Source organism: Carassius gibelio, chromosome B10 (assembly GCF_023724105.1).
Source record: "Carassius gibelio isolate Cgi1373 ecotype wild population from Czech Republic chromosome B10, carGib1.2-hapl.c, whole genome shotgun sequence".
NCBI classification, from domain to species: domain Eukaryota; kingdom Metazoa; phylum Chordata; class Actinopteri; order Cypriniformes; family Cyprinidae; genus Carassius; species Carassius gibelio.
This window is the reverse complement of record NC_068405.1, coordinates 12,974,051-13,001,914: the sequence shown is the minus strand read 5'-3', so window position 1 is coordinate 13,001,914 and position 27,864 is coordinate 12,974,051. Positions and strand designations below refer to the sequence as shown.

Genomic DNA, 27,864 nt, shown 5'->3' with positions numbered 1-27,864 from the left:
TGAAAACTAAATGGAAGTTGCATTATTCTTTCCTTCTCTATTGTGATGTATGTCTAAGTGAAATGGCTTTTTAAACAAGAGAAAGTTTATGACAGGACATGATTTTGTTAACTTGGTGTTGATTTGGATGGTTGATTGGTTTAATTGGTTGTGCTTTGATTTCATGTTATTGAATTCATAAACTAAAATTAACTAAAAGTATTTAGCAATACAGATATTTTACTTTTAAAACACATCACTTACCACTAAATTGTATGTGGGCGGGGAGGGGTAAGATGTGTTTGAGGGAGTAAATGTAATACTTTATAATATCAAAATGTGTGTATATATTCGATAGCTAAGTCCTTGTTTGAAAAACATGCTGCCGCTGCTATTAGACTGTCCTCAGTCAGTAAGAGCTGGAACTTATAGAGATATGGAGACAAAAACACTACTGTATGAGTCCTTGTTTTTATTATTAACTTGAAATTTCAGCGATATGATATAAAGCAAGCAAACTGTTCCTCCTAATACGATTGCAAATGTGATTGACTACATACAGCAGTTACAATAAACAAAAAGATCATATTGAATGACATTTTAGACACATCATTGTCAATAATGATGGCTTCGCTCTCTTTTGTCAATGAAAATGATTCTAAACAAAGTAAAACTGTTGCAATTCTTCAAGCAATACACAGCATTATTATGTTTCATTTCTGAAAGATGGGAATATGCATGAAAATTATATGCAGATTAAATTATGCATAGTAAAACTAGGTGTTGTAAACTCTCTCTCTCTCTCTCTCTCTCTCTCTCTCTCTCTATATATATATATATATATATATATATATATATATATATATATATGGCTATTTTCCTAAAGAGACAGGGGGAGGACTTTTATGTATGCACAAACTTCCGCTGACTGGGTATGACAAAAATCCCTTTATAAATCCCAGTTAGAGGAAGATTGTGCGTACGTGCATCTCCACCCCGTCTTCTCCCCGAAATAACCATATGTGGAGCTTATAATGCCAAGTTCTACGATGCATAAACTCATCTGCGTATAATTTCCATGCATATTCCCATCTACATGACACCATGTTAAGAATATAGACAAGTAAAGGAGCATACTTTTATGATTTTATTAGTCATGGTTGTCATGTGACACAGCAGCTATGATAGCACGGTATATACTGATATAGGCTTATGTTTTATTTATTTGTTTTCCTTTTTATTCAAAACAATTCCAAACTTGCTTAATATATCAGGAAATATCATGATTCTCAAATATGTGTAAGTAAACGCATTTTTCACCTTTATAAATTGTTATTTGATCAATAAATGGTGATGGGCAAAGTAGTGTAATCTATATTACTCCAACTACACATAAAAACCTGACTTTTTTTTACTTAAATGCCATATATGGGTGTCATGCTATAAAATATTTTTTATATGACTGAATTTGCATTTAATGTAAATTTTAATAACAATATTGTATGTGACTTAATTTAACACTTTAATTTTACAGAGAGTAAAGAACATTTACATTATCAAATAACATTTTCATTCAGTCTAGTCAGAGTTCAGGCACTGAACTCCCATTATAAGCATTTTACATTATGAAACGAATATCTTGCATCCGTACGCACATCTGCATTTTGTGTTGTTTCTGAAGAGAGAATTCACTTAATAATTCAGTCAGCAAGTGAACAAAACACAGCGTTTCAGTAATGACTCTTCTGCCCCTCTCTGATTGGCCATTGCATTCATAAGCGCAACAGCATCGTTTCTGATTGGTTATCATGAAGCGGTGTACGAACACGTCTGTCTCTAGCTCAGCGCCAGCCAGCAAATGCAGATTTGAATTTAGCAGCTGATGCTGTGCACTGAGTGATCTAATCACACCGGTGTGATTGTATCAAATATATAAAAAATATTATTCTGCTTTTCTTTTTTTTTTTTTTTCTTTTTTTTCGTCTGAAAGCTGCATTTAAAATCCACTTGGCTAAGGAATCTGAATCTTTGAATGGGCATGACGCCTCTGGCTGCCACCCCTAATATACAGTATATATATATATATATATATATATATATATATATATATATATATATATATATATATATATATATAATTATAACATTTGTACACTGCTTATCTTTTACATTTTACATTGGTGTTAGTTTAAGTTTTTTTTAAGAGCTTGATGTAATTATTATAAATGCTAACCACATCTTGTTCTTGAGAAGTTACTGAGACCACAACCAGACTACACAGAATGAAGAAACGTATCCTTTTTAAAAAGAACTGAAAGTTGATTTATTATCTGGTTTCTCTCGTTTAACAGAGGTTGGTGATCTTGGTTAGTAGCTGATTTCTCTCTTCTGTGTAGTTTGTGTTGTTTCTATGGATGTGGACACAGCACTATGACTGCAGTCAGCAGAAGAACACACAGCAGAACCAAACACACTACAGCTGCTCTGGAGCTTCTGATCTTCACTGAATCACTTCCTGAAAATGACAGATATTTTCTAAAAATTGCGACGACACCAGAATGATACGAATCTTGGTGTCTTTTTGCATCACTTGCTATGTGATCACACACACAAAAAAATCTTGACTTGATTTGAAAAAGTAAAATGGTCAATAAAAAATAATAATACTATAAATCAACATAAATAAATAAATAGCCGCCATAGCAATTGTGTGTGTGTGTGTCATCAACAATTCAATGAAAGGGTGAGATTCTAAAACATCAAGCGTGTAAAGTAGACATACACATACGCAAGTACTTGTTTGAAGTATTTTGTAGGATCCTAATGTCAAAATTAATTTATGGGGATAACTAGGGCTGGGATAAACGATTATTTTTTAAACGATTAAACTAGCGATTATTTTTTTCGATGCATCGATTAATCTAACGATTAATTTTTCAGACCGATTCGATTTCGATTATCTCCCCATTAATTGACTACTAACAATTTATACATGTTGATTTACATATCTGAATGAAAAAAACATGAATTCCTTAACATTGCAATATATATTTATTACTCTTAAAATTACAAAATAAAAGACTGACTAAGAATGCATTACTTTGCACTTGTATAGAGTTGAAGCCAATAAAACCTTGAAGCCTTGAAAACACATAGCTTATTGAAACAAGCTTACTGAACACATTAGGGCCTAGCTTACTGAAAAAAAGTTCTTCTTTCAGATGAAAATAACAACAACTTGATGTCTAGCATTCAATAAAAAAGGTCACCCAAAATTCTTGTTTAGAGCAATTGAAAGAATACAGTAACCAATGTAAAATTGAGGGCTTTAAGCTAATACAGAGAGTGCTTTTCCAAAAAAAAATTTAAAATTTAAAATTAACAGTGGAAGCCAGCAGCCTGTCATGGAGAAAAAAAGAAAAATCTCTGAATGCTCCACGTGAAACTTTGGCGTTCCGCCCTTTTTCTATCGTGTCTAATGATTTTGATAAATATGCACAAGGGAAAGAGAGAGCAAGAAGCGCTCGTGTTGTTTGAAGACTCTGAGTGTGCGCGCGCAGCCGGGGCTCTCTCTCGTACGCGCCCTGTCAGACATCACTCACCGATCAAATAAGGCTTTGACAGCTGCCAGAAAAAAGATCAATGAAGAAAAACCCCTGGATTGGTTATATAACGTTGGACAGAATGTTGATTCAGCCATCGCGTATATTCAGCGCACATAAGGTATACGTTTTGAAAACGATTTTTACAGAAATGAAAATGGCAATGAATCGATGCGCATATTTTGTGTAGACGTATTTTTTGCGTCGACGTCATCGATGACCTCGACGCGTTGTTCCCAGCCCTACATGTAACCAATCACAAGCTGTAGTAAGATACTGTGGTGATCTGAAATAAACCGTGTCAAGATATGATTATCTTATATTGTAAATTAAGTAGATTTAATATGGTGCTAATTGTGTGTTATAAATAATCATACTCTTAAACTTATAACAAATACTTAAGTATTATGACGTATTTTAATTGTTGTTATGATTATTCATGAGTTGATATAACATATAAGTTTTTTTTATAATGCATTATGCATTCATTATAATATCTTAAAAATACCCTTATAATGTATTACAAATGAGGGCTTCATAGAAAGTGTTACCAAATTTATTTTCACCCAAAAATTAATTTGCTGAAATAAGATCAGGCCGTCCAATATGTAGATGTGTTTGTTTCTTCATCCGAACAAATTTTGGAGAGGTTGACCATTACTTATGTGGTTTAGACTTATTTGAATGCAGGGGCAGATCTACCGGGGTGGCATGGGGTGGCAAATGCCACCCCTGCTGCCACCCCAGTTGGCAGCAACGAATTAAAAGTTATGGCCAATTTGAAAATGTACGAGCGTGAATCTCCAATGTCCGACTGCAGTGAATGCAGCAGCACGAGAAGACTCCAGCGGCAAGAGACCATAGACAGTATGCAAGAGACTGATTTGTTTGGAACAATTTCTCAGTGCGCGTGAAGCGAGGGAACCATGAGACACAGGAGGAAAGAGGTAAAAATGGATTATCTATGCATCTATCAAGAAATGAAGCTTTAATGAAAGCACAGACTTTGAGATGATAAATAGCTAACGTTACAGTGGTGTAATGTTAGTATACTACGTGATACGTTACCCACTTTTAAAAAGCGTGAGGATACATAACTTTGTTTTGTGTCAGAACTTTCACACTTCCATTCATAAATTCATCCCTTCTGTGTTTGGAAAGCGGATTGAATCGCGGAATTCAGTACCAAATGGAAATTGCTGTATAAAGCAGAACGTCACGGAATTCGGCCATTTTGAATGAATAAATCAAAAGTAGAGATGTACATTTAATCAAATCTCGATATGGACTAGTGTCTGTGAATATTAAAGGTGTTCAGTACCGTCGCTCCCTACACGCAGAGTACTACGAAGAGGAAACACTTGTAAATTTGTTACATATTTTACTTTAAATTGGTTTTAAATTCTTTCATGATGTCCACTCTATGTGCACTAGAATTACTCTTGATGTACAAATACCTAGGAATACTAACCAGATATTTCTGTAACATGAAGCAACTACAAAAAAGACCAAAAAAAACTCACTTGACCAAGACATCTCTGAAGATCATTTTTCTCCCATTTTAGCTGGTCTCTTTCATTGGTCAGGTTTGTGTTCTTGAGTGTCAGCTTCTCTCTCTCATTGGTCAGGTTTTCATTCTTAGATAAGAGCTGTTGTCTCTCTTGAGTGAAGATGACACACAGCACTATGACTGCAGCCAGCAGAAGAACACACAGCAGAACCAAACACACTACAGCTGCTCTGGAGCTTCTGATCCTCACAGAATCACTTCCTGAAGAACAAACATGCTGCTATTCTCTATGCTCTTAACACAGCACCCTTCATTAAAAAGCATGACAACTTAGTAAATGCTTCTACCTTTAAGCCAGTATTGACAAATTGCTGCTAGAATGTTGAGTAATGAAATGTACTCTTAGTAAGTCTCAGTACCTGTGAGTTCATATGACTGGATTCTCGTCATACTGTTTGTGGTTTCTTGTCCAAATTTTCCTTTCGTAACAGCAATATTTTCATAAACATCATCAATGCTTTTATGAGTGATTTTTCCATCTTCTTGGAACATTTTCCAAGTTTTTCTTGCTTCTATATTTTCAATCACCTACTGAAAGTATCTGTGTTGTCAAGATGCTGACGGTCTAACACTAGTTCTCTTCTGGAGTGGACTGTGTTGTGATCCTCATCGATGTTGGTGTGGCCAGTATTAATACAGGAAGGAACTGTTCTTTTATTATTATTATTATTATTATTATTATTATTATTATTATTATTTATGAAAAGGTACTTATGCATAATGGTACTTCAGCTCACCACAGAACTTCACCCTAAATATTGTTTATTGTTTTCATTTAAATGAGATTCAAATGCACATGTTGTTTCAGAATCAGTCAGTATCTACATGAAGTCTTCAGAGACTTGTTCAGTTTAAGGGGGTTTGAAAACATGTATGTTTCCAAACATGTATAAATGCACACACATACAGTATATATTTTGAAAATATATCCATGTATTTTCATGTATATGTTTATAGTCATATAATTGATATTATATAAATATTGTAAATCTATCAATTTTCCTTAAATATATACATGTTTGGATTTATTTATTCCTAATAAATATACACAGTACACACACATATATACTTGTAAATTAAAATGTTTACTTTGGATGTGATTAATCGCAATTAATCATTTGACAGCGCTGATTTAAAAGTTTTTTTTTTTTTTTATAATTTAAGTTTAGTGTTAGGGTTTACATTATTCCAAACACAGAGATTGTATTTGTATTTACAAACTGATTCATTATGCAATCACAAGTAAAACAAAGACCCAAACTACCCAAATATTAGTAATACATTTTTCTCTAATAAATATTAAATGTAATAATGTAAAACGCTCTTCTCACAGACCCATTTAAAAACAGAATTACATGGATAATCAGCCCATCTTTTATTATTTAGAGCACAGTTCTCTCCTCTTTGTCCATTTGGCTCTGTAGACCACCAGAACCTGCATCAACAGATCAGCATTAGATGTTTTTGTGTTTGATATGATACTGACTGTGAGAATCATTTATTAGATAATAATCAGTTCAGGTCAGTGTTTTCTCACTCAGAGGTTACTGTGCTTCCATCAACCCATTTCCAGCTGCCCTCCACTTCAATGTCAGTCAAACCAATCCAGACTTCAGCACCACCAGAAATGGTATTAACAAATTCCTTAGAAGATTAAACAATAACACATTTCTATTATAAACTAACACATTTCATCACTCATCCAGCTAAACAACACACACAGTTTCTCTTCCTCACTTGTTCCTCTGTGTTGTTTATGATGATCAGATCTGCTCCTCTCTCTGTACAGTATCTTCTGCTCTCAGTCCAGCTCTTCATCTCAGAGGAAATGTAGTAAAAACTAAATTCATGGTAAATCCATCCATCTGTGAAAATAAATGTAACTATATAAAATGTATACTCTAAAACATGCTTTGTTCTTGTTTTAATATAATTTATAATTACCCATTTCATGAAGACTTTTCAAAATATCTTCCAGTTTAACTGGTCTCTTTGTTTAATCAGATTGTTATTCTTGACTATTATATCATCCCTTTCATTTGTCAGATTTATGTTCTTGTTTAGTAGCTGGTCTCTCTCTTCTGTGAGCTCTTATGGCCAATTTGAAAATGTACGAGCGCGAATCTCCAATGTCCGACTGCAGTGAATGCAGCAGCACGAGAAGACGCCAGCGGCAAGAGACCATAGACAGTATGCAAGAGACTGATTTGTTTGGAAAACTTTCTCAGTGCGCGCAAAGCAAGGGAACCATGAGACACAGGAGGAAAGAGGTAAAAATGGATTATCTATGCATTTATCAAGAAATGAAGCTTTAATGAAAGCACAGACTTTGAGATGATAAATAGCTAACGTTACAGTAGTGTAATGTTAGTATACTACGTGATACGTTACCCACTTTTAAAAAGCGTGAGGATACATAACTTTGTTTTGTGTCAGAACTTTTACACTTCCATTCATAAATTCATCCCTTCTGTGTTTGGAAAGCGGATTGAATCGCGGAATTCAGTACCAAATGGAAATTGCTGTATAAAGCAGAACGTCACGGAATTCGGCCATTTTGAATGAATAAATCAAAAGTAGAGATGTACATTTAATCAAATCTCGATATGGACTAGTGTCTGTGAATATTAAAGGTGTTCAGTACCGTCGCTCCCTACACGCAGAGTACTACGAAGAGGAAGCACTTGTAAATTTGTTATATATTTTACTTTAAATTGGTTTTAAATTCTTTCATGATGTCCACTCTATGTGCACTAGAATTACTCTTGATGTACAAATACCTAGGAATACTAACCAGATATTTCTGTAACATGAAGCAACTACAAAAAAGACCAAAAAAACTCACCCACTTGACCAAGACATCTCTGAAGATCATTTTTCTCCAATTTTAGCTGGTCTCTTTCATTGGTCAGGTTTTCATTCTTAGATAAGAGCTGTTGTCTCTCTTGAGTGAAGATGACACACAGTGCTGTGACTGCAGTCAGCAGAAGAACACACAGCAGAACCAAACACACTACAGCTGCTCTGGAGCTTCTGATCCTCACAGAATCATTTCCTGAAGAACAAACATGCTGCTATTCTCTATGCTCTTAACACAGCACCCTTCATTAAAAAGCATGACAACTTAGTAAATGCTTCTACCTTTAAGCCAGTATTGACAAATTGCTGCTAGAATGTTGTGTGATGAAATGTATTCTTAGTAAGTCTCAGTACCTGTGAGTTCAGATGACTGGATTCTCGTCATACTGTTTGTGGTTTCTTGTCCAGATTTTCCTTTTGTAACATCAGTATTTTCATAAACATCATCAATGCTTTTATGGGTGATTTTTCCATCTTCTTGGAACATTTTCCAAGTTTTTCTTGCTTCTATATTTTCAATCACCTACTGAAAGTATCTGTGTTGTCAAGATGCTGACGGTCTAACACTAGTTCTCTTCTGGAGTGGACTGTGTTGTGATCCTCATCGATGTTGGTGTGGCCAGTATTAATACAGAAAGGAACTGTTTTTTTTATTATTATTATTATTTATGAAAAGGTACTTATGCATAATGGTACTTCAGCTCACCACAGAACTTCCCCCTAAATATTGTTGATTGTTTTCATTTAAATGAGATTCAAATGCACATGTTGTTTCAGAATCAGTCAGTATCTACATGAAGTCTTCAAAGACTTGTTCAGTTTAAGGGGGTTTGAAAACATGTATGTTTCCAAACATGTATAAATGCACACACATACAGTATGTATTTTGAAAACATATCCATGTATTTCCATGTATATGTTTATAGTCATATAATTGATATTATATAAATATTGTAAATCTATCAATTTTCCTTAAATATATACATGTTTGGATTTATTTATTCCTAATAAATATACACAGTACACACACATATATTTTGTAAATGAAAATGTTTACTTTGGATGTGATTAATCGCAATTAATCATTTGACAGCGCTTATTTAAAAGTTTTTTTTAATAATTTAATAATAATTAAGTTTAGTGTTAGGGTTTACATTATTCCAAACACAGAGATTGTATTTGTATTTACAAACTGATTCATTATGCAATCACAAGTAAAACAAAGACCCAAACTACCCAAATATTAGTAATACATTTTTCTCTAATAAATATTAAATGTAATAATGTAAAACGCTCTTCTCACAGACCCATTTAAAAACAGAATTACATGGATAATCAGCCCATCTTTTATTATTTAGAGCACAGTTCTCTCCTCTTTGTCCATTTGGCTCTGTAGACCACCAGAACCTGCATCAACAGATCAGCATTAGATGTTTTTGTGTTTGATATGATACTGACTGTGAGAATCATTTATTAGATAATAATCAGTTCAGGTCAGTGTTTTCTCACTCAGAGGTTACTGTGCTTCCATCAACCCATTTCCAGCTGCCCTCCACTTCAATGTCAGTCAAACCAATCCAGACTTCAGCACCACCAGAAATGGTATTAACAAATTCCTTAGAAGATTAAACAATAACACATTTCTATTATAAACTAACACATTTCATCACTCATCCAGCTAAACAACACACACAGTTTCTCTTCCTCACTTGTTCCTCTCTGTTGTTTATGATTATCAGATCTGTTCCTCTCTCTGTACAGTATCTTCTGCTCTCAGTCCAGCTCTTCAAACTAAATTCATGGTAAATCCATCCATCTGTGAAAACAAATGTAACTATATAAAATGTATACTCTAAACATGCTTTGTTCTTGTTTTAATATAATTTATAATTACCCATTTCATGAATGTTTTTCATCATTTCCTTTATCTTCCAGCTTAACTGGTCTCTTTGTTTAATCAGATTGTCATTCTTGACTACTATATCATCCCTTTCATTTGTCAGATTTATGTTCTTGTGTAGTAGCCAGTCTCTGTCTTCTGAAAAGCTAGTAATCGTAATTAGTAGTAGGTCTCTCTCTTCTGTGAGCTTTCTATTCCTGGTTAGTAGTTGGTCTCTTTCTTCCAAGATGTTTTTGCCCTTTGTTTGAAACAGGTCGATGTTTGTAAAGACTTGGACACACAGCACTATGACTGCAGTCAGCAGAAGAACAGACAGCAGAACCAAACACACTACAGCTGCTCTGGAGCTTCTGATCTTCACTGAATCACTCCCTGAACAACAGAGACATGATGTTAGCATTAAATACAGCACAGGCACAAACTTGATCTCTCTTTAAAGGTTTGTGCCTATGCTATTATTTTTCATAATAAAGTGAAAAGTATTAATTATTAAATTCTGTACCTGTGTGTTCAGATGGATGGATTCTCGTTATATTCAAATCTTCCATCTCCACTGTGATTTCGCCTTTCATTACATCAGCATTTTCATAGATATCATCTGTTTTCCTTTGTCCCTCTCTTGTGTCTATTTTCTGAGCCATAGCTTTATTTACTTTCAAATAGTTCCAGTGAACAACAAGTAATTAACAATAGAAGCTTTTCTGAGGCGGACCTTGTTATATTCCTGATGTGTGTCCTGATGTCTGGAAATATTTCAAACATTAATAAGTACAAGGAAGTTCATGCCCCCTCAGAATGTCACAGAGGGGTTTGTTGTTCTATCAGAAGTTTAATAATTATACCAGGAACCTGCCACTATTTGATTATTCAAAATGTTTTCCAGGACTGACATTTCTGGAAAGTTTAAAAATAGTTCCTTCCAGAAGTTGAAAACAAAATTTTCCTCCTGTAACAAAGTCATTATTAAAACATAAGTGATCATGGAAGACATAATTACATCTTGATTTACAGGTGATCTGACTAATCATAACACTGAATCTGCCATTTTGTCCAACAAACAAATCAGACAGGAGTGTAGATCAACTTCAGTGGACTTAAACTTGAAAAGTAGTGTGTACTGGCGTCTTTCCGCGGTTGAAATAAAATATGCTCTGAAATGTACAGTAAATATGAAAAGATGGCTAGTTCAAGTGCCACTTGAACTGAGGAGCTAAAAAGATCTGTCATGACAAATTAAAGAGCCACAGAATGGTATTAATTGTTTAAAGCAATCTGTCATTACTAGTGGTCGACTAATATGTGTTTTTTGACAGCCGGGGGCCGATAGTTGATATAAAGCCAATATAATTTTTTTTTTTTATTCATATTTCAGAAATATGAAATCATTTGGCAAAAAAAAATCAGTGTGTAAAATAAACATACTTATACTTTAGCAGAGTTTTAGAAAAAGTTTGTTTCACAAATAAATATTTAATAAAAAAATAGAATTAAAAAGGAAGTAAACACTAACCAACAGGGCACTCAGTATTCTGGGAAGTTTGTTTGCACTGGGAATCATATTTTTCAAATAAAACCAGGGTAACACTCAGTTTACATACAGTTCACGGTGAAAATGCCATGAATATGAAAGTGGGCCAATGCATAAATCGCAGCTTTATGATGAAGAAGTCATGGCCGAATGATTAGAGACTTTGACTCCTAACGCTAAGGTTGTGGGTTCGAGTTTCGAGTGAGGTGCCCTTGAGCAATGCATCGAATCCCCCGACCGCTCCCCGGGCGCCACAGCATAAATGGCTGCCCACTTCTCTGGGTTTGTGTTCACGGTGTGTGTGTTCAGTGCTGTGTGTGCACTTTAGATGGGTCACCATACTTGGCTGTATGTCACTTCACTTAATTTGAAATCACGAGTTTAAAGTTTAAAGCATTCAATTCACACGGAACGACCGTCACACAGAGAACACGCAATCATGATGAAATAAAATCATGATGAAATCAAAATAAAAGTCTCCCCTCTAACACATCAGCCAAGCAGAAAAACTATATCTGCCGATATATCGTTAGTAACTTGCTCTGTCTTGTCAAATCAGATTTGACACGGAGCTAAAATCAAACTGAATCAAAATACTAATAAATTAAGTGAACTTTGCAGAAGTACTTGACCTATACACATTATAGCTTTATCCTCGCTGTTGGATTCCGTTGTATGGCCATTGGGTGGCTTTACATTATAATTGCTTTATGGTCTTTAATCGCTTTTTCAAATTTACCTCTTGTATTTTTTTCCAGTCACTTTTTTTTTCAGTTTTGCCATCATTAAATGCCAACATACTAGTGAACTGTGTTGCACTCCTCATCTGTGTTTGTGTAGCCATGTATTTAAAGGAATTTTTTGTGTGGAAATGTTTAAAATATTTATGAGGTAATGAACTTCATCTCACTGCACTAGAACACTAGAAATATTTCATTGTTTCAGAAAAGTTGATTGTGTTCATTTAAATGAGACTCATACTCATACATTTGTTTTTAACATTAATGTTTTTAAAATTGTTTAAAGTATATTTCAGTTTCAGTGATTATTACCTCTATTGTGAAAGATTTTCACTAATTTCTACTGGAATGGACTGCACTTTGCTCCTCATCTGTGTTTATGGAGCCAGTTTTTACTATGCAAATACAGTAGGAACTGTTTTTGCGAAACTATTTTAAATATTTATGCATATAGGAACTTAATTTACCGCAGAAGGACATTATTTGTTTAAATGTGTTACAACAATGTGGATTGTGTTTATTTAAATGAGATTAAAATGCATATAATAATTTTAATAATGGGTAATGTTTTCAAAATTTTAATAGCTTTTAGGTTGTTGCTGGAACATTAAAGTCCAGAGGGTTGATCAGTGTATAGTTAACAGTTTAAGCATCAGCTGCATCTGCATGCCCTTCCATCAGTGTGAATTATTTTATTAATTAATTAATTATTAAGGAGGTTGACTTTTTAAGTGAACTTTTGTCATTTGGGCAAAAGTTTACCACTTTTGATAAACATAATTAGAGAATTTTCAAAAATAACATCAGCCCATAGTATTATATTAAAGTTAGTTTATTAAAAAATAACAAAAGGAAAATCTGTCACAAAATCAACAGAAATATACTCTACAAAAGACCCTAAGAAATAGTTAATGTGCCTTTATACAGATGGGATAATTAAGTGATTTTTTTTTTCTTGCATTCTATTTTTTTTTTTTTTTTTTAAGATTGAATGTGGTTCACCATTCTCCTTCATTAAATGTAAAAAGTGTAAGTAATCATTTACATTTTAACATTTTAATTTTCCAGATAAAAGGCTTTAAGTATTTCTTTTAGATCAGTGGTGTTAATTTCTGCTCATAGGGGACCACCATTCTGCAGAGTTTAATTTCAACACACTTGCTTGACAATTTCTTGTAATCCTGGAAACCTTGAGAGGTTCGGGTATGTTAAAATCTGTTGTTTATGATGATCAGAGCTTCTCCTCTCTTCTGACAATCTTCAGAAAGAAAGAAAGAAAGAATTTTATATGATTTTCCTAGGGCTGTATGAGAGGTATAATACTCTTCTCACAGATCCATTGACAAGCATTATTACATTTCACATCAGACCAGTCTATTAATTCAGGCCACTTTGTTGAATAAGTCAAAGCACAGTTCACTATTTGGCTCCTTTATTTCTCCACTGGATGCCCAGAACCTGAAACTACAGATCAGCATTAGAGGGTCAGTTATTCGTTCTGTAAAAGCACATTTATTTAAAAATAACCAAGACTTGAGTCTACTAATATCAGTCCAAACCCAAACAAGGCACTCTTCAAAATTCTGGACTCTCAGGTTTCAGGTTGCGCCTTGAGTTTTTTATTTATTTATTTACTTTGTTCTAAGTGGACTGTGAAGACCTCTTCATTCAAACCACTTTAACTTCTAGCAGATAGTTTACTTATATACTGTATAGTGTACCCTAGAAGTTTAGGTAGGATAGGTTGAGGTTTGGAGGTAGGTTAAGGGGACTAAAAATCTAAATCACTTATTGTTAAAATTATGAAAATACATATTTGCTATAAAATGGGTAGGTTTAGGATTGAGGATAGGTTTAGGGGTTCAAAAATCTAAATCGCCTATAGATAAAATGCTAAAAATGCATTGATACGAATATCCTAATGATGTAATTATTATTATTATTATTTATTTATTTCTTTTTTGCTAAAATTACATAGCAATGTGTATGTTTTAAATGTTAAAATACATCTAAATTGTATGTTTTAGATTTAATAAAAATGTAAAAATGTAAGAAAAAAATAAAAAAAATAAAAAAAGAGTAATGCACCTGAAGTTTGGGAGAAAATGCTGAAATGAAAACAAATGAACATATATTAACATTTCATAAAAGTAGTCAGTTTCAGTGAATACGTTTATTTAGTTCATGAACTGATTAACACCTGTTTTTTGTGTGTTTTTTTTTCACGATCAGACAGTTATCTGATCAGAGAGAATGCCTGAAGAGAACAGGGCTGCGTTTCCAAAAAGCATTGGAAGCCAAAGTTGATCGTCACTCCATTGGTTTCAATGGGTCTACAGTGTACTCAAGCTTACAATGCTTTTTGGAAAAGCAGCCTTGACGTAAACAATCTCTAAAAACAGCCACAAGTAGTGCAGTTCATCACTTAAACAGGCTTGTGACAGTCAAAGGACATTCATTTGGTTTCTTATGTTTTCAGACAAACAATTTCTTCATTTGCTCAGATAACTTGTGCAAAACAAATACTCCTTGAGTTTCAAAGAAAAAAAAAAATCAAGTCCCATCATATATATATGATATATTGATATATATATATATATATATATATATATATATATATATATATTTTGTTTTTATTAGTAAATTGATTGGATGTTGGATGTGATTGACAGGTTGTCCCACCCACGCTCCAGTAAACACGTCATCAGAGAAGAGAAGAAAGCTCAAGGGGGATGGGGAAGTTATTTAAAATTATGTGTGATTTAATGTATAAATCATTTAGAATAAATACAGCAATATTACATTTAAATATTATTGTCATATTGACATATTTGTGACTTTATCATCAGAACCATTAGTAAATCTATAAACTTCTTTAAAGATGAATATAAATGATTATTATATTATTAAGACTGTAAAACATTATAGATATTTTTACTTTAAAGTCTATATTTATAATGAAAACTTATATTATGTTTGTGTTCAATAGAAATAGAATTTATAGGATGTTCATACGCATTCCTCTAGAGTACAGGTCACTACCAAATGACCAAGTTCTTCTCATTTGCTAAATGTTTGAAACAAAACACAGTAGATGTAAGCACTCTGTAGCTGCTCTGCAGCTTCCTGAAGTCACTTCCTGAACACACCAGATATGATGTTCAGTACATGTCTCTCATCATTATAACTGGTCACAAACTATGTGATGGATACAGAACTGCCAGACATGTCCTCAATTGAAATAGGTTGAAATTACAATATTATCAAAAGAACCTACTTGTGCAGTATTGCTTATGTTGAAGGACATCAGAACCAGACACAACAGTTCAATAAACAGAAATTGAATATTGAGGAACTTGTATTTTATACACAGAATCGACAGTTACTGTGTTTATTTTTACTCCAACAATGAAAATAGTTCCAAAGGAGGCAGAAGCAGAATAAAGAGTTTATTTCTCAGAGCAGCACACAGCAGTGACTCTTTGTTCCTGAGTGATATGTGTTTTAAAATTCATTTAATTGATCCATCCATCCATCCATCCCTCCTTCCATCCATCCATCCAGTGAAAACTTCTGTAAACTTAACACATTTTCTGTGAATTATATTGGATGTAAATTAAAAAATTGTGTTTTGTTTTCGTGAGTATCAGCTGCTCTCTCTCATTGGTCAAGTTTGTGTTCTTGAGTATCAGCTGCTCTCTCTCATTGGTCAAGTTTGTGTTCTTGAGTATCAGCTGCTCTCTCTCATTGGTCAAGTTTGTGTTCTTGAGTATCAGCTGCTCTCTCTCACTGGTCAGGTTTTCATTCTTAGATAAGAACTGTTGTCTCTCTTGAGTGAAGATGACACACAGCACTATGACTGCAGTCAGCAGAAGAACACACAGCAGAACCAAACACACTACAGCTGCTCTGGAGCTTCTGCTCTTCACTGAATCACTTCCTGTGTATTAACAAGCATTAATTTATTCTCTTTATTTATGCTCTTAACACAGCACATATAAACATAAAACATGAAAATTGAGAAAATGCTTGTGCCTTTAAGCCATTATTGACAAATATGTGCTACTATGTTGTGTGATGATATGATACTATGTTGTGTGAATGTTCTAATGCATTCTAATCTTATTAGCTGTGAGTTCAGATGACTGGATTCCCGTTGTGTTGTTGTGCATTGTCTGTTTTACAAATACACCTTTTGTAGCAAAAATATTTTCATAGATATTGTCAGTGGTTTTTCCTTCTTCTTTGTACATTTTCCAAGTTCCTCTCTATTCTATATTATTCTTTAGTCTGTTTTCGACGTGGCCAAGATGCCAACAAACTTATAACTACTTTTTCCTCCTGGAGTGTATGATGTTCCTCATCTGTGTTAGAAATGGCCAGTATTTATGCATAAAGGAACTATTTTTTTTATTTTAAATGTTTTGAGTATTTATGCAGAAAGGAACTTCGACTTGCAAAATGTTACGGTAAATGTTTGTTGTAACAATGTGAATTGTGTTCATTTAAATGAGGTTCTATGACAAGTTATCACAAAATCGCTCAGTATCTGTGAGAAAGTTATGTTTACCTTCATTCTCAAGGGCTAACAAACATGTGGAAAAACATTTCCCTCCCTATTAATGGTAAATTTATATCATGATAAATATAAATATTGTATGATATAGGTAAAATAGGCAATTGTTTTTTCTGAAATATTTATTTGATTGTTGAATTAAATAAATAAACAAATAAATATTTCAAGTTATTACAAAAAGTATTATATCTAATTTGTTTTTAATGCCTACAGGCCGAATAAAGCAAAATAAGCATAACTAATGTTTGCAGACACTTTTTTGAAAGTTTTGCAGCAGAGGTTTATAGTATATTTAGTAGCTTGTGCAGAACACACAGTTGATCAAATGTGTATTTATGTGTGTGGCTACATGCTCGCACCATTACTTGATACACCATAGGGTATTTTATAAAAGGGTGAACATTATTCTTATCCAATCAGATTACTTATTTTGCTGAGGGTTTTTTGTATTTGTTTTTATTTATTTATTTTTGTGGAAAAAAGGTGCTATACCTTTTTTTCTTTAGAATTGTAGAACTGTAGAATATCTTGTTAATAATAACGTTTTTTTTTTTTTTCGTTTTTTTTAAGAAGAAAATTATTTAAATAAAAAAATGTGAAGTTATTCAAAACATATATGTTTGATACGTTAAAGATTGTTCAGAAATTGCTGACAAAGAGTTCCCCAAACAATAAAAAAATAATAATAATAATTCAATAAAAGACTGATAGGTTAATCATGCGTGTTCATAAAGTGCCTCCACAATTATTTATTGAAATGTTTTAAGAGTACATTTAATCAGTTTTTATAATGTTGCATGCGGGTAATGTTACGAGAACAAAAATCTATGATGCTCCTAGCACACAGCACTCTTTAAAGTACTTGTCTCACAGATCCATTTAAAAGTTCCGTAACATAGATCATAAGTCCACCCCGAGCTATAACTTAGAGCACAGTATGGACTGCCAGTTCTCAAAGGATACCGAAGGCTCCAGAACCTGCATCAACAGATCAGCATTACATTAGATGTTCAGTGATGCTTTCTGTGAGAAACATTCATTACATAATAATCAGTTCAGTTCAGTGATTTCTTACCCAGAGGTCAGTGCGCTGTTATCAACCCATTTCCATCTGCCTTCCACATCAATGTAAGTCAGACCAATCCAGAAATCATAATAACCAGAAATTTTCTGAACAAATTCCTTAGGAGGTTGAGCAAAAACACATTTCTATTATAAACTGACAGTAGATCTATTTTGTCACTCATCCAGCTAAACAACACACAGTATTTCTCACTCACTTGTTCTTCTCTGTTGTTGATGATGATCAGATCTGCTCCTCTCTCTGTACAGTATCTTCTGCTCTCAGTCCAGCTCCTCACCTCAGTGGACATGTAGTAAAAATGGCATTTATAGTAAATCCATCCATCTGTGAAAAACAACCATTTTTTTAATTGCAGTCTACTCTAAACTGAGCAAGTTATGAAGTGTCTATTTACACTAAGTTCAAAAAGCCTGTTTTGCTTTCACTAACTTCACCCACCGTCAGTGTTTGGAATAACGGCGTTTAAAAGAACAGCGTTAGGTAACGACATTATTTTTTCAGTAACGCAGTAATCTAACTAATTACTTTTCCCGTCGTTACAACGCCGTTAACGTTACTGAACGTTAAATGTGATGCGTTACTATGCAGTGATTTAATATGCAATCCGAACGCAGCCCTGCCTCACACAGCGAGTGAGCAGGTGGGTTAATAACGAGATAAGCGATTATGATTGGCAGAGTCATGTGTTTCATGGTAGCCAATCAGAGCCAGTGTTTTTACACACATGCCGGCACACGCGGCTGCGCCAGCGGTGCCAAACACACACACACACGCGCAACAGCTACACAGATTCGCAGTAGAGCTGGCGAGTCGGGAGCAATCCGATGAAAAGTTGGCATTTTCAAGGTAAAGATATAAGCACTACTTCAAATTCATTGTGGTCAAAGGCAAGAACGTGCATGTAATGTGTGACACGCATCTACAAAGCTAGTGGCCAAAAACACTTTCCTTACAAAGATAATACTTGAAGGGCAGGATAAAACTCTTGCTGTCTGTTGACGTGCAATCAATATTGAAATTTATTTACCTGTCTGTTCTACTCATTTCAACTGACTTGTGAAAACTGCAAAAAAAAAAAAAAAAATTCAACAAGTACAAATTCTCTGACATGTAGCAACTTTTTTTTTTTTTTTTTTTTTACAGTAACGCAAATAGTTACTTTGTAATTAGTTACTTTTATTATATAGTAATTCAGTTACTAACTCAGTTCCTTTTTGGAACAAGTAGTACTATAACTATAACTAATTACTTTTTTAAAGTAACGTTCCCAACACTGCCCACCATCCTTACAAAAGAAACTAAATTAGTAAAAGAGATTGTGGCGTGGAGTGTAAGAACAGTGAAATTCTTTAAGAGGATCACATCCATATTCCCAATGTATATATCACCTCAGAGAGGTGTTAATTTTAAATAAAATGGGTGGCTAAGAGATATCTGATAGGCTTATAATTGAACTTGAATAAGACATCTTGTTGTTGATCAGAAGGGTTAGCATCAACCGTAAATCATGCAGATCATATTGTTACCACATTCAAAATCATTCATAGATCAGCTAGGGCACCTTAAGTGATCAGCAGGTTCAATATTAGGGGTAGATTTTAGCAGGGGCGTAGCAACCGGGGGGGACACGTCCCCCGCACTTTTAGAAACAGGTGATTCTGACCCCTGCTAATCTTTTTTTTTTTTTTTAGGATCCAGCGTGAATATTTCCTGTAGTGTTCTCTGATTTGTTACTTAGATTTGAGTGAAGTAACATTCAGCCAATCACAGAGCAAATCATCTCCTGGGTCTGCTATGAGCTTCAAATCTCTTGTTGCTCTTCTGAATTTTCGTTCGTTCGTTTGTTCACTTTGCTATTAGGCCGTCTGGGATAAAATGCACCCCAGAAAAAAGCAAAGGACGATTACATCCTTTTTTCAAACACACACTGTAAGTATGTTACAGTATGTCGCGATGACACGAATCACGCGATAAGGTTTTCATGTTATGATTTAACCCGTATGGACCTCGTCACGTCGCGCCGGATTCAGTGTGTTAAATACTCTGCTAATTGTCGCTTTGGATAAAAGCGTCTGCTAAATAAGACGTAACAATATTATTGGTTTCTGCTGTCTTTTGTTTGTCTACGTGCTGCTCGCGGAGTAAAATTATCATTTCACAATAAATCATATTTGTTTTGCAACGAATATCTTAAAATACTTTATCAAATTTTATTCTTTTAATTCATAACTGTTACTTTATGTCCTAACTGGTCTGTAGGAAAGGCAGGCTGTGACGTCACTGGCAGAGAGAGGGGGCAGTTGCTCAACCTCTCCAGAAAGTGTACAGGTGAGATTTGTATAAAAAAAAGCAGATTGACTATCTTAAAGCTGCGGTAGGGAACTTTTGAGGCTCTAGTGGTTAATAAACAGAACTGCTTGCGTCTTGCGGAAGAACATTGTAGCCGGAACTACTTCTCTCTGTTTATGTCTATGAAGAATCACAAAGGTACTGGGTTACTCCGCCGCGGTACCCCCGAAGCAATCTAAAATAGTCCGAATATAAACACTTATTATAGGTGCACCCTAGTGATTCAGGACAAGCCAAAAACACGGTTTGGAAAATGGATTCATGGTGTACTCGCTTATTATATAAATTTTTCTACATTTTGAACACAAACAAAGTTACGGACCGCAGCTCTGATTGGTTATTTTTTATCGGGAGTGATGTATTTCTGCAAATGGCAATAGGACACTGGGAGGAGCCAGAGGAGCTTGATTTTTTCACAGATTATCGGTCTCATATTTTTCATAAAATGTATGTTGTATAAAATTACTGTAGATGTAATCTGTATACTCATTTAACACCTGTTTTTGTCCAACTGTTAAAAAGAAAAGTTATTGTTCAAATGTAGTGCAACTGAAATATTGTAAATATCATAAAATATCTTTATTTCATAAAAAAAAAAAAAAAAAAAAAAAATTATAGATGGTCTCCCATTGGTCTCAAAGTCCTGCAGTATTTTTAAATTTTGAGCATGATTTAACAAAAATAGGTTCCTGTAAGCTATCATGTCATGTTCCCAAATTTGAAAAAGTAAAATGCCCATTGGTATTCTATTTAGAATTTATTATGAACATCAGCTTTGGGTCAAATCACCATAGAGCTGTCCCCCCCACTTTTAAAATGGCTGCTACGCCCCTGGATTTTAGGCATAGAGACAAGTAGGAGAGCATCCATTTATGATTTAATGAATAAAAACACATACACCTAATGTTATTATTGTGTATTCACACGTATTTGAGATAAAGTAGTATATTTAAATTAAATTACTTAACACCAGCATAGCGGTAACTTTACATGGTGATCTGTGACCCTACAAAGAGGAAACCTTTTGACATTCTTAACATATTACACTTTAAGCTGGTTTTAGATTAGGGATTCTTTTACATTCTTTCATGTTTTCCACTCTATGTGCACTAGAATTACTCTTGATGTACCAATACCTAGGAATACGAACCAGATGTTTCTATAACATGAAGCAACTACAAGAAAGACCAAAGAAACTTACCCACTTTACCAAGAAATCTCTGAAGATCATTTTTCTCCTGTTTTAGCTGCTCTCTCTCATTGGTCAAGTTTGTGTTCTTGAGTATCAGCTGCTCTCTCTCATTGGTCAGATTTGTGTTCTTGAGTGTCAGCTGCTCTCTCTCATTGGTCAGGTTTTCATTCTTAGATAAGAGCTGTTGTCTCTCTTGAGTGAAGATGACACACAGCACTATGACTGCAGTCAGCAGAAGAACACACAGCAGAACCAAACACACTACAGCTGCTCTGGAGCTTCTGCTCTTCACAGAATCACTTCCTGAAGAACAAACATGCTGCTATTCTCTTTATTTATGCTCTTAACACAGCACACATCAATTAAAAGCATGAAAACTTAGCAATTGCTTCTACCTTTAAGCCATTATTTAAAAAAAATGCTGCAACTATGTTGAGTGATGAAATGTATTCTTAGTAAGTCTCAGTACCTGTGAGTTCAGATGACTGGATTCCCATTGTGTTACTGTCCGTGGTCTCTTGTTCTAATTTTCTTTTTGTAACAGCAATATTTTCATAAATATTATCAGTGCTTTTATGAGTGATTTTTCCATCTTCTTGGAACATTTTCCAAGTTTTTCTTGCTTCTATATTTTCAATCACCTACTGAAAGTATCTGTGTTGTCAAGATGCTGACGGTCTAACACTAGTTCTCTTCTGGAGTGGACTGTGTTGTGATCCTCATCGATGTTGGTGTGGCCAGTATTAATACAGAAAGGAACTGTTTTTTTATTATTATTATTATTTATGAAAAGGTACTTATGCATAATGGTACTTCAGCTCACCACAGAACTTCCCCCTACATATTGTTGATTGTTTTCATTTAAATGAGATTCACATGCACATGTTGTTTCAGAATCACTCAGTATCTACATGAAGTCTTCAGAGACTTGTTCAGTTTAAGGGGGTTTGAAAACATGTATGTTTCCAAACATGTATATATGCACACACATACAATATATATTTTGAAAATATATCCATGTATTTCCATGTATATATTTATAGTCATATGACTGATATTATAAACATATTTTAAATGTATAAACGAAACATATTTTTTCTTCAATAAAACAAAATTACCTCCTGTTACCAAGGCATTATTAAAACATAAGTGATCATGGAAGACATAATAACATTACTTTTTTATTTTTATTTTTATTTTTTAAGATGTAGGGGTGAAAATGAACTATAGACACTACCTGAAACCCATACATATCGCATTATCCTTTCTGAACTGACCCTTTGCAAAGAGCTGATTGACAGGTGATCTGACTAATCATAACACTGAATCTGCCATTTTGTCCAACAAACAAATCAGACCTCAACTTCAGTGGACTTAAACTTAAAAAATAGTTTGTACTGACATCTTTCCGCGGTTGAAATAAAATATGCTCTGATAAATACAGTAAATATGAAAAGATGGCCAGTTCAAGTGCCACTTGAACTGAGGCACCAAAACGATCTGTCATGACACATTAAAAAGCCACAAAATGGTATTTATTGTTTAAAGCAATCTGTCATTACTAGTGGTCGACTGATTAGTTTTTTATTGACAGCTGATGCCGATATCATGGAAAGCAGGGGACCGATGGCCGATAGCCGATATCATTTTTTATTTTTATTTTAATTAATGTTAAAGAAATCTGAAATAATTTGACAAAAACATTTTTTAAATAAACATACTTATACTTTAGATGGCAGAGTATTTTTCATAAATAAATATTTAATAAAATAGAATTAAAAAGGAAGGGAACTCAGTATTCTGGGAACACTGTAAAAAGTTTAACTATTATTTACTCAATTTTTTTGGTGAAACATTTTTACACTCAAAAAAAATGAGTAAATTTTAAAGCTGTGAAATCAATGAAATATACTGTTTAAATTGAGTAATTGTAAGTAAAAAAATTAAGTAAATCTGAGTAACTGAATTACTTTATATGAGAAATAAAATTAATTGGATATAATCAAAATTATAAAACACCACAACTGTAATTCTATGTAAAATAAACAAAAAATATTGAGTAGATATAATTGAAATATTGGATGAAATTTTACCAAAAAAAATTTGCTACGTTTACTACATGTAAAAGTGAATTTAACTTAATATTGGACTATAAATTATCAAAATGCTGCATTCACTTTTTTTTTTACACCATTTACCCTTTATAATTAATATAATAAAACCAAATAAAGAAAGAAACACATTTTTTATTGAAAATTTATTTGTCAATTAAACATAAGACAAAGTCTAAAATCAACCTTTGAAACATTGTATCCATTTTAATATTCCAGTAGATTGCAAAAATTAAAAACTGTAAAGTAGCCATAAGGGAAATGATTAAACCTTATGAAACATTTCATCCATCTTAGTATTCAAGTAGATTACATGTAAAATACGATAGCCGTAAGAGAAATGACATCTTTGTTCCTGGTGCATACCAGCCATTTGCAGTCACACTCAACATTAAACCATAAAAAAATATAAAAGCAACACTTACATCAATATTAAAGGGATAGTTCACCCAAAAAGATGATGTTGTCATAATGTACTCGCCCCCCCGGGTTGTCCCAAATCTGTACGAATTTCTTTCTTCTGTTGAACACAAAATATATTTTAATGAATGTTGGTTAACAGATAGTTGAAAGTTGCCACTGACTTCCATGATAGGAAAAAAAAAAAAAAGTATACCATGCAAAGTCAATGGCAACCTTTAACTGCGTTAACCAACACTCTTTAATACTTGGCTGAATGTCACGTCACTTCACTTAAAATATCTTTTGTGTTCAACAGAAGAAAGAAACTCGTACAGGTTTGGGACAAATTGAGGGAGAGTAAATTATGACAACATCATCTTTTGGGGTGAACTATGTCTTCAAAAGAATTAATCAGATAACAGAAACACTTCCATCAGGAATACCCATTCTGTGGGATGACCATGAACCACTACTATGCAAGAAGATAATTTTTTAACCTCTGAACATTAACAGAGTTTTGGAGGATCCAGCTCAAGAAACAGTTTTTGGAACAACTCAAGTGAGTACAGGGTCCTTCTCAAAATATTAGCATATTGTGATGAAGTTCATTATTTTCCGTAATGTAATGATAAAAATTTAACTTTCATATATTCTAGATTCATTGCACACCAACTAACACACCAACCAAATATTTCAGGTCTTTTATTGTTTTAATACTGATGATTTTGGCATACAGCTCATGAAAACCCAAAATTCCTATCTCAAAAAATTAGCATATCATGAAAAGGTTCTCTAAACGAGCTATTAACCTAATCATCTGAATCAACTAATTAACTCTAAACATCTGCAACAGATTCCTGAGGCTTTTAAAAACTCCCACCCTGGTTCATTACTCAAAACCGCAATCATGGGTAAGACTGCCGACCTGACTGCTGTCCAGAAGGCCATCATTGACACCCTCAAGCGAGAGGGTAAGACACAGAAATACATTTCTGAACGAATAGGCTGTTCCCAGAGTGATGTATCAAGGCACCTCAGTGGGAAGTCTGTGGGAAGGAAAAAGTGTGGCAAAAAACGCTTCACAACGAGAAGAGGTGACCGGACCCGAGGAAGATTGTGGAGAAGGACCGATTCCAGACCTTGGGGGACCTGCGGAAGCAGTGGACTGAGTCTGGAGTAGAAACACCCAGAGCCACCGTGCACAGGCGTGTGCAGGAAATGGGCTACAGAGAAGCAGCACTGGACTGTTGCTCAGTGGTCCAAAGTACTTTTTTCGGATGAAAGCTAATTTTGCATGTCATTTGGAAATCAAGGTGCCAGAGTCTGGAGGAAGACTGGGGAGAAGGAAATGCCAAAATGCCTGAAGTCCAGTGTCAAGTACCCACAGTCAGTGATGGTCTGGGGTGCCATGTCAGCTGCTGGTGTCTGTCCACTGTGTTTTATCAAGGGCAGGGTCAATGCAGCTAGCTATCAGGAGATTTTGGAGCACTTCATGCTTCCATCTGCTGAAAAGCTTTATGGAGATGAAGATTTCGTTTTTCAGCACGACCTGGCACCTGCTCACAGTGCCAAAACCACTGGTAAATGGTTTACTGACCATGGTATTACTGTGCTCAATTGGCCTACCAACTCTCCTGATCTGAACCCCATAGAGAATCTGTGGGATATTGTGAAGAGAAAGTTGAGAGACGCAAGACCCAACACTCTGGATGAGCTTAAGGCTGCTATCGAAGCATCCTGGGCCTCCATAACACCTCAGCAGTGCCACAGGCTGATTGCCTCCATGCCACGCCGCATTGAAGCAGTCATTTCTGCAAAAGGATTCCCGACCAAGTATTGAGTGCATAACTGAACATAATTATTTGAAGGTTGACTTTTTTTGTATTAAAAACACTTTTCTTTTATTGGTCAGATGAAATAAGCTAATTTTTTGAAATAGGAATTTGGGGTTTTCATGAGCTGTATGCCAAAATCATCAGTATTAAAACAATCAAAGACCTGAAATATTTCAGTTGGTGTGCAATGAATTTAAAATATATGAAAGTTTAATTTTTATCATTACATTATGGAAAATAATGAACTTTATCACAATATGCTAATTTTTGGAGAAGGACCTGTATTTGTGGGTCTTGGGATATCTCAAATCCAATGTGACTCCTGAAAGATGGCAGCAGGCTCTGCTGAGATTCCCAAGATTACATCGCTGACTGCCCCATTATTGTTTCGAAGGATGTAGATTTTTATGACCTCCTCTGCCAACTCTGCTTGTACGAAGACGGGTAGATCAGCTGAACCCTACAGGCAAATTTTAAAGATAACTGGTTAGAGCTAACATTCAAAACTGAATGTTACAAGAAAGTGACAAATACACAAAACAAGTAGCACCTGAAGAAGCAAACATTCTGTTGGACCATATGACCATAAATCTCAAACAAAGTTTACTAGGGGGAGGAGTTGCAAAAATTAACAGCATTCTTCTTAACAAGAGGACAGGTTAATTTTCTACATAGGGACATTTATTTTTAACAATAAACCTAGAAGAAAAACGAAAAGAGACCAACTGCGAGCTTCTATGCTGTAAATCAATGCTATAGGCTTTTATTGAGGTCTGCATTATTTCAACCAATTTCTTTATAAACATGTTTAATATTTAAGTAAAATGACTAATGGTTTTGAAACAAAAAAGCTTGTTTAATTGCACTACTTGAAAAAAATATGCATTGCATTAACCCTCACACTCAACCCTTAACCCTCTAAATAATTTTGTGGCTTAGTAAATATTACAGTAATATTTAACTTTATTAACTTAATAAAATCTCTGAATATAGTTTGTGTAAACTTTACTAAATGTAAACATATTAACGGACTAAAAATACAACAGTTTATTTTATCTAAAATGTACAGTTATATTTTATTTTTTCCACTAAAACAATTTAGTATTAGACTAACAAATTGTTTATTTATAATACACATAATATATTTGTGAAATTTCTATCAATTTAAGGATGGAAAATTAAACTGACGTTAAAACAATGTACCCCTCCCCCAGCCTCCGCTGTCCTTCAATACCCACCAGGTCTGGATTTGTTACATTAAAAAGCTTACGGTTTTCAAACTTTTGACCGATATTGTATGTGATCTAGGTTTCAGTGCACTAGAATGATTTTACAACGGAGCAGGCCTTAAACTGGCTGACTCCCTATAGTGGGAGCTGATTAAAACGCACCAGTCTATGTTATGTCCACACCATTTTAAATACTTTTGCATGGCGTATTTGTAGTGGTGATTTAAGAGCTCATACTTGAGTTCGTGTAGTAATTATGATGTTTTACAACAACGTGACAGCTTTTTACAAGAAAGAATGTTGTCATTTGAAAGTTCATAAATGATGTGTTCCCTTTTGACAAGCCACTGACCCCAAAGGGGAACCTGTACAAAATCGTTTTCCATTGGGCATGTATAGTTATAGTTGCTGGACCACGGTACACTTATCGTTAGACTTTCAAATGGCGGTTGAAATAAACGGTGATCCAAATAGTACGAACGTTAACCCACTCCAAAAAAAAAAAAAAAACTAACATACATATGGCTGCCCCACTAACTAACTTCGAAAACTACACTGTTATGTACACGTACACACGGTCAATGTTTAATCAACTTTTGAAAACATTATTGCAAATATACATAGTTATAAAAGGACTACGTTACTTACAGGAAATTCGAGTAATGCTGTTCACGTCGTTGCTGAGAAAAGGAGTCCTTCAGTGACAGGTGCCTCTTGCTTGAGCCGCGAAACTCGTTAAACTTCTTAAGATGACGCAAAATACAAACACAATTGTTAGGAAATCCTTAATAATTAACTTCTGAATTAAACATCACAAACATAATTAGTATTAGCTGGCTAAATTACATAACGTACCACAATATGAGAGGAGTGCGGGTCTTGCCGTTGCTGAGGAAAGCCGTCCTTCA

At 34.3% G+C, this 27,864-nt stretch overlaps 2 protein-coding genes across 8 annotated transcripts in view; one reads left to right on the top strand and one right to left on the bottom strand.

The window, feature by feature from the left end:
• LOC127966770 (C-type lectin domain family 4 member M-like) overlaps nucleotides 1-10,757 on the bottom strand; it is a 370,290-nt gene extending 359,533 nt beyond the window's left edge. For 2 of the 5 annotated variants that reach the window (XM_052568001.1, XM_052568004.1), the window contains exon 1: nucleotides 10,413-10,757. In XM_052568001.1, the coding sequence (XP_052423961.1) occupies nucleotides 10,413-10,551 (139 nt within the window). In that variant the 5' untranslated portion in view covers nucleotides 10,552-10,757. Of the gene's footprint in view, nucleotides 1-6,265; nucleotides 6,796-6,888; nucleotides 7,017-7,095; nucleotides 7,118-9,904; nucleotides 10,283-10,412 lie in introns of those variants that run through there. The other 3 variants (XM_052568002.1, XM_052568003.1, XM_052568005.1) reach the window with 3 other exon arrangements.
• The window catches only part of LOC127966768 (cell adhesion molecule 2), a 456,176-nt gene that overhangs the window by 310,379 nt on the left and 117,933 nt on the right, over nucleotides 1-27,864 (top strand). The gene's annotated exons all lie outside the window — the stretch shown is intronic.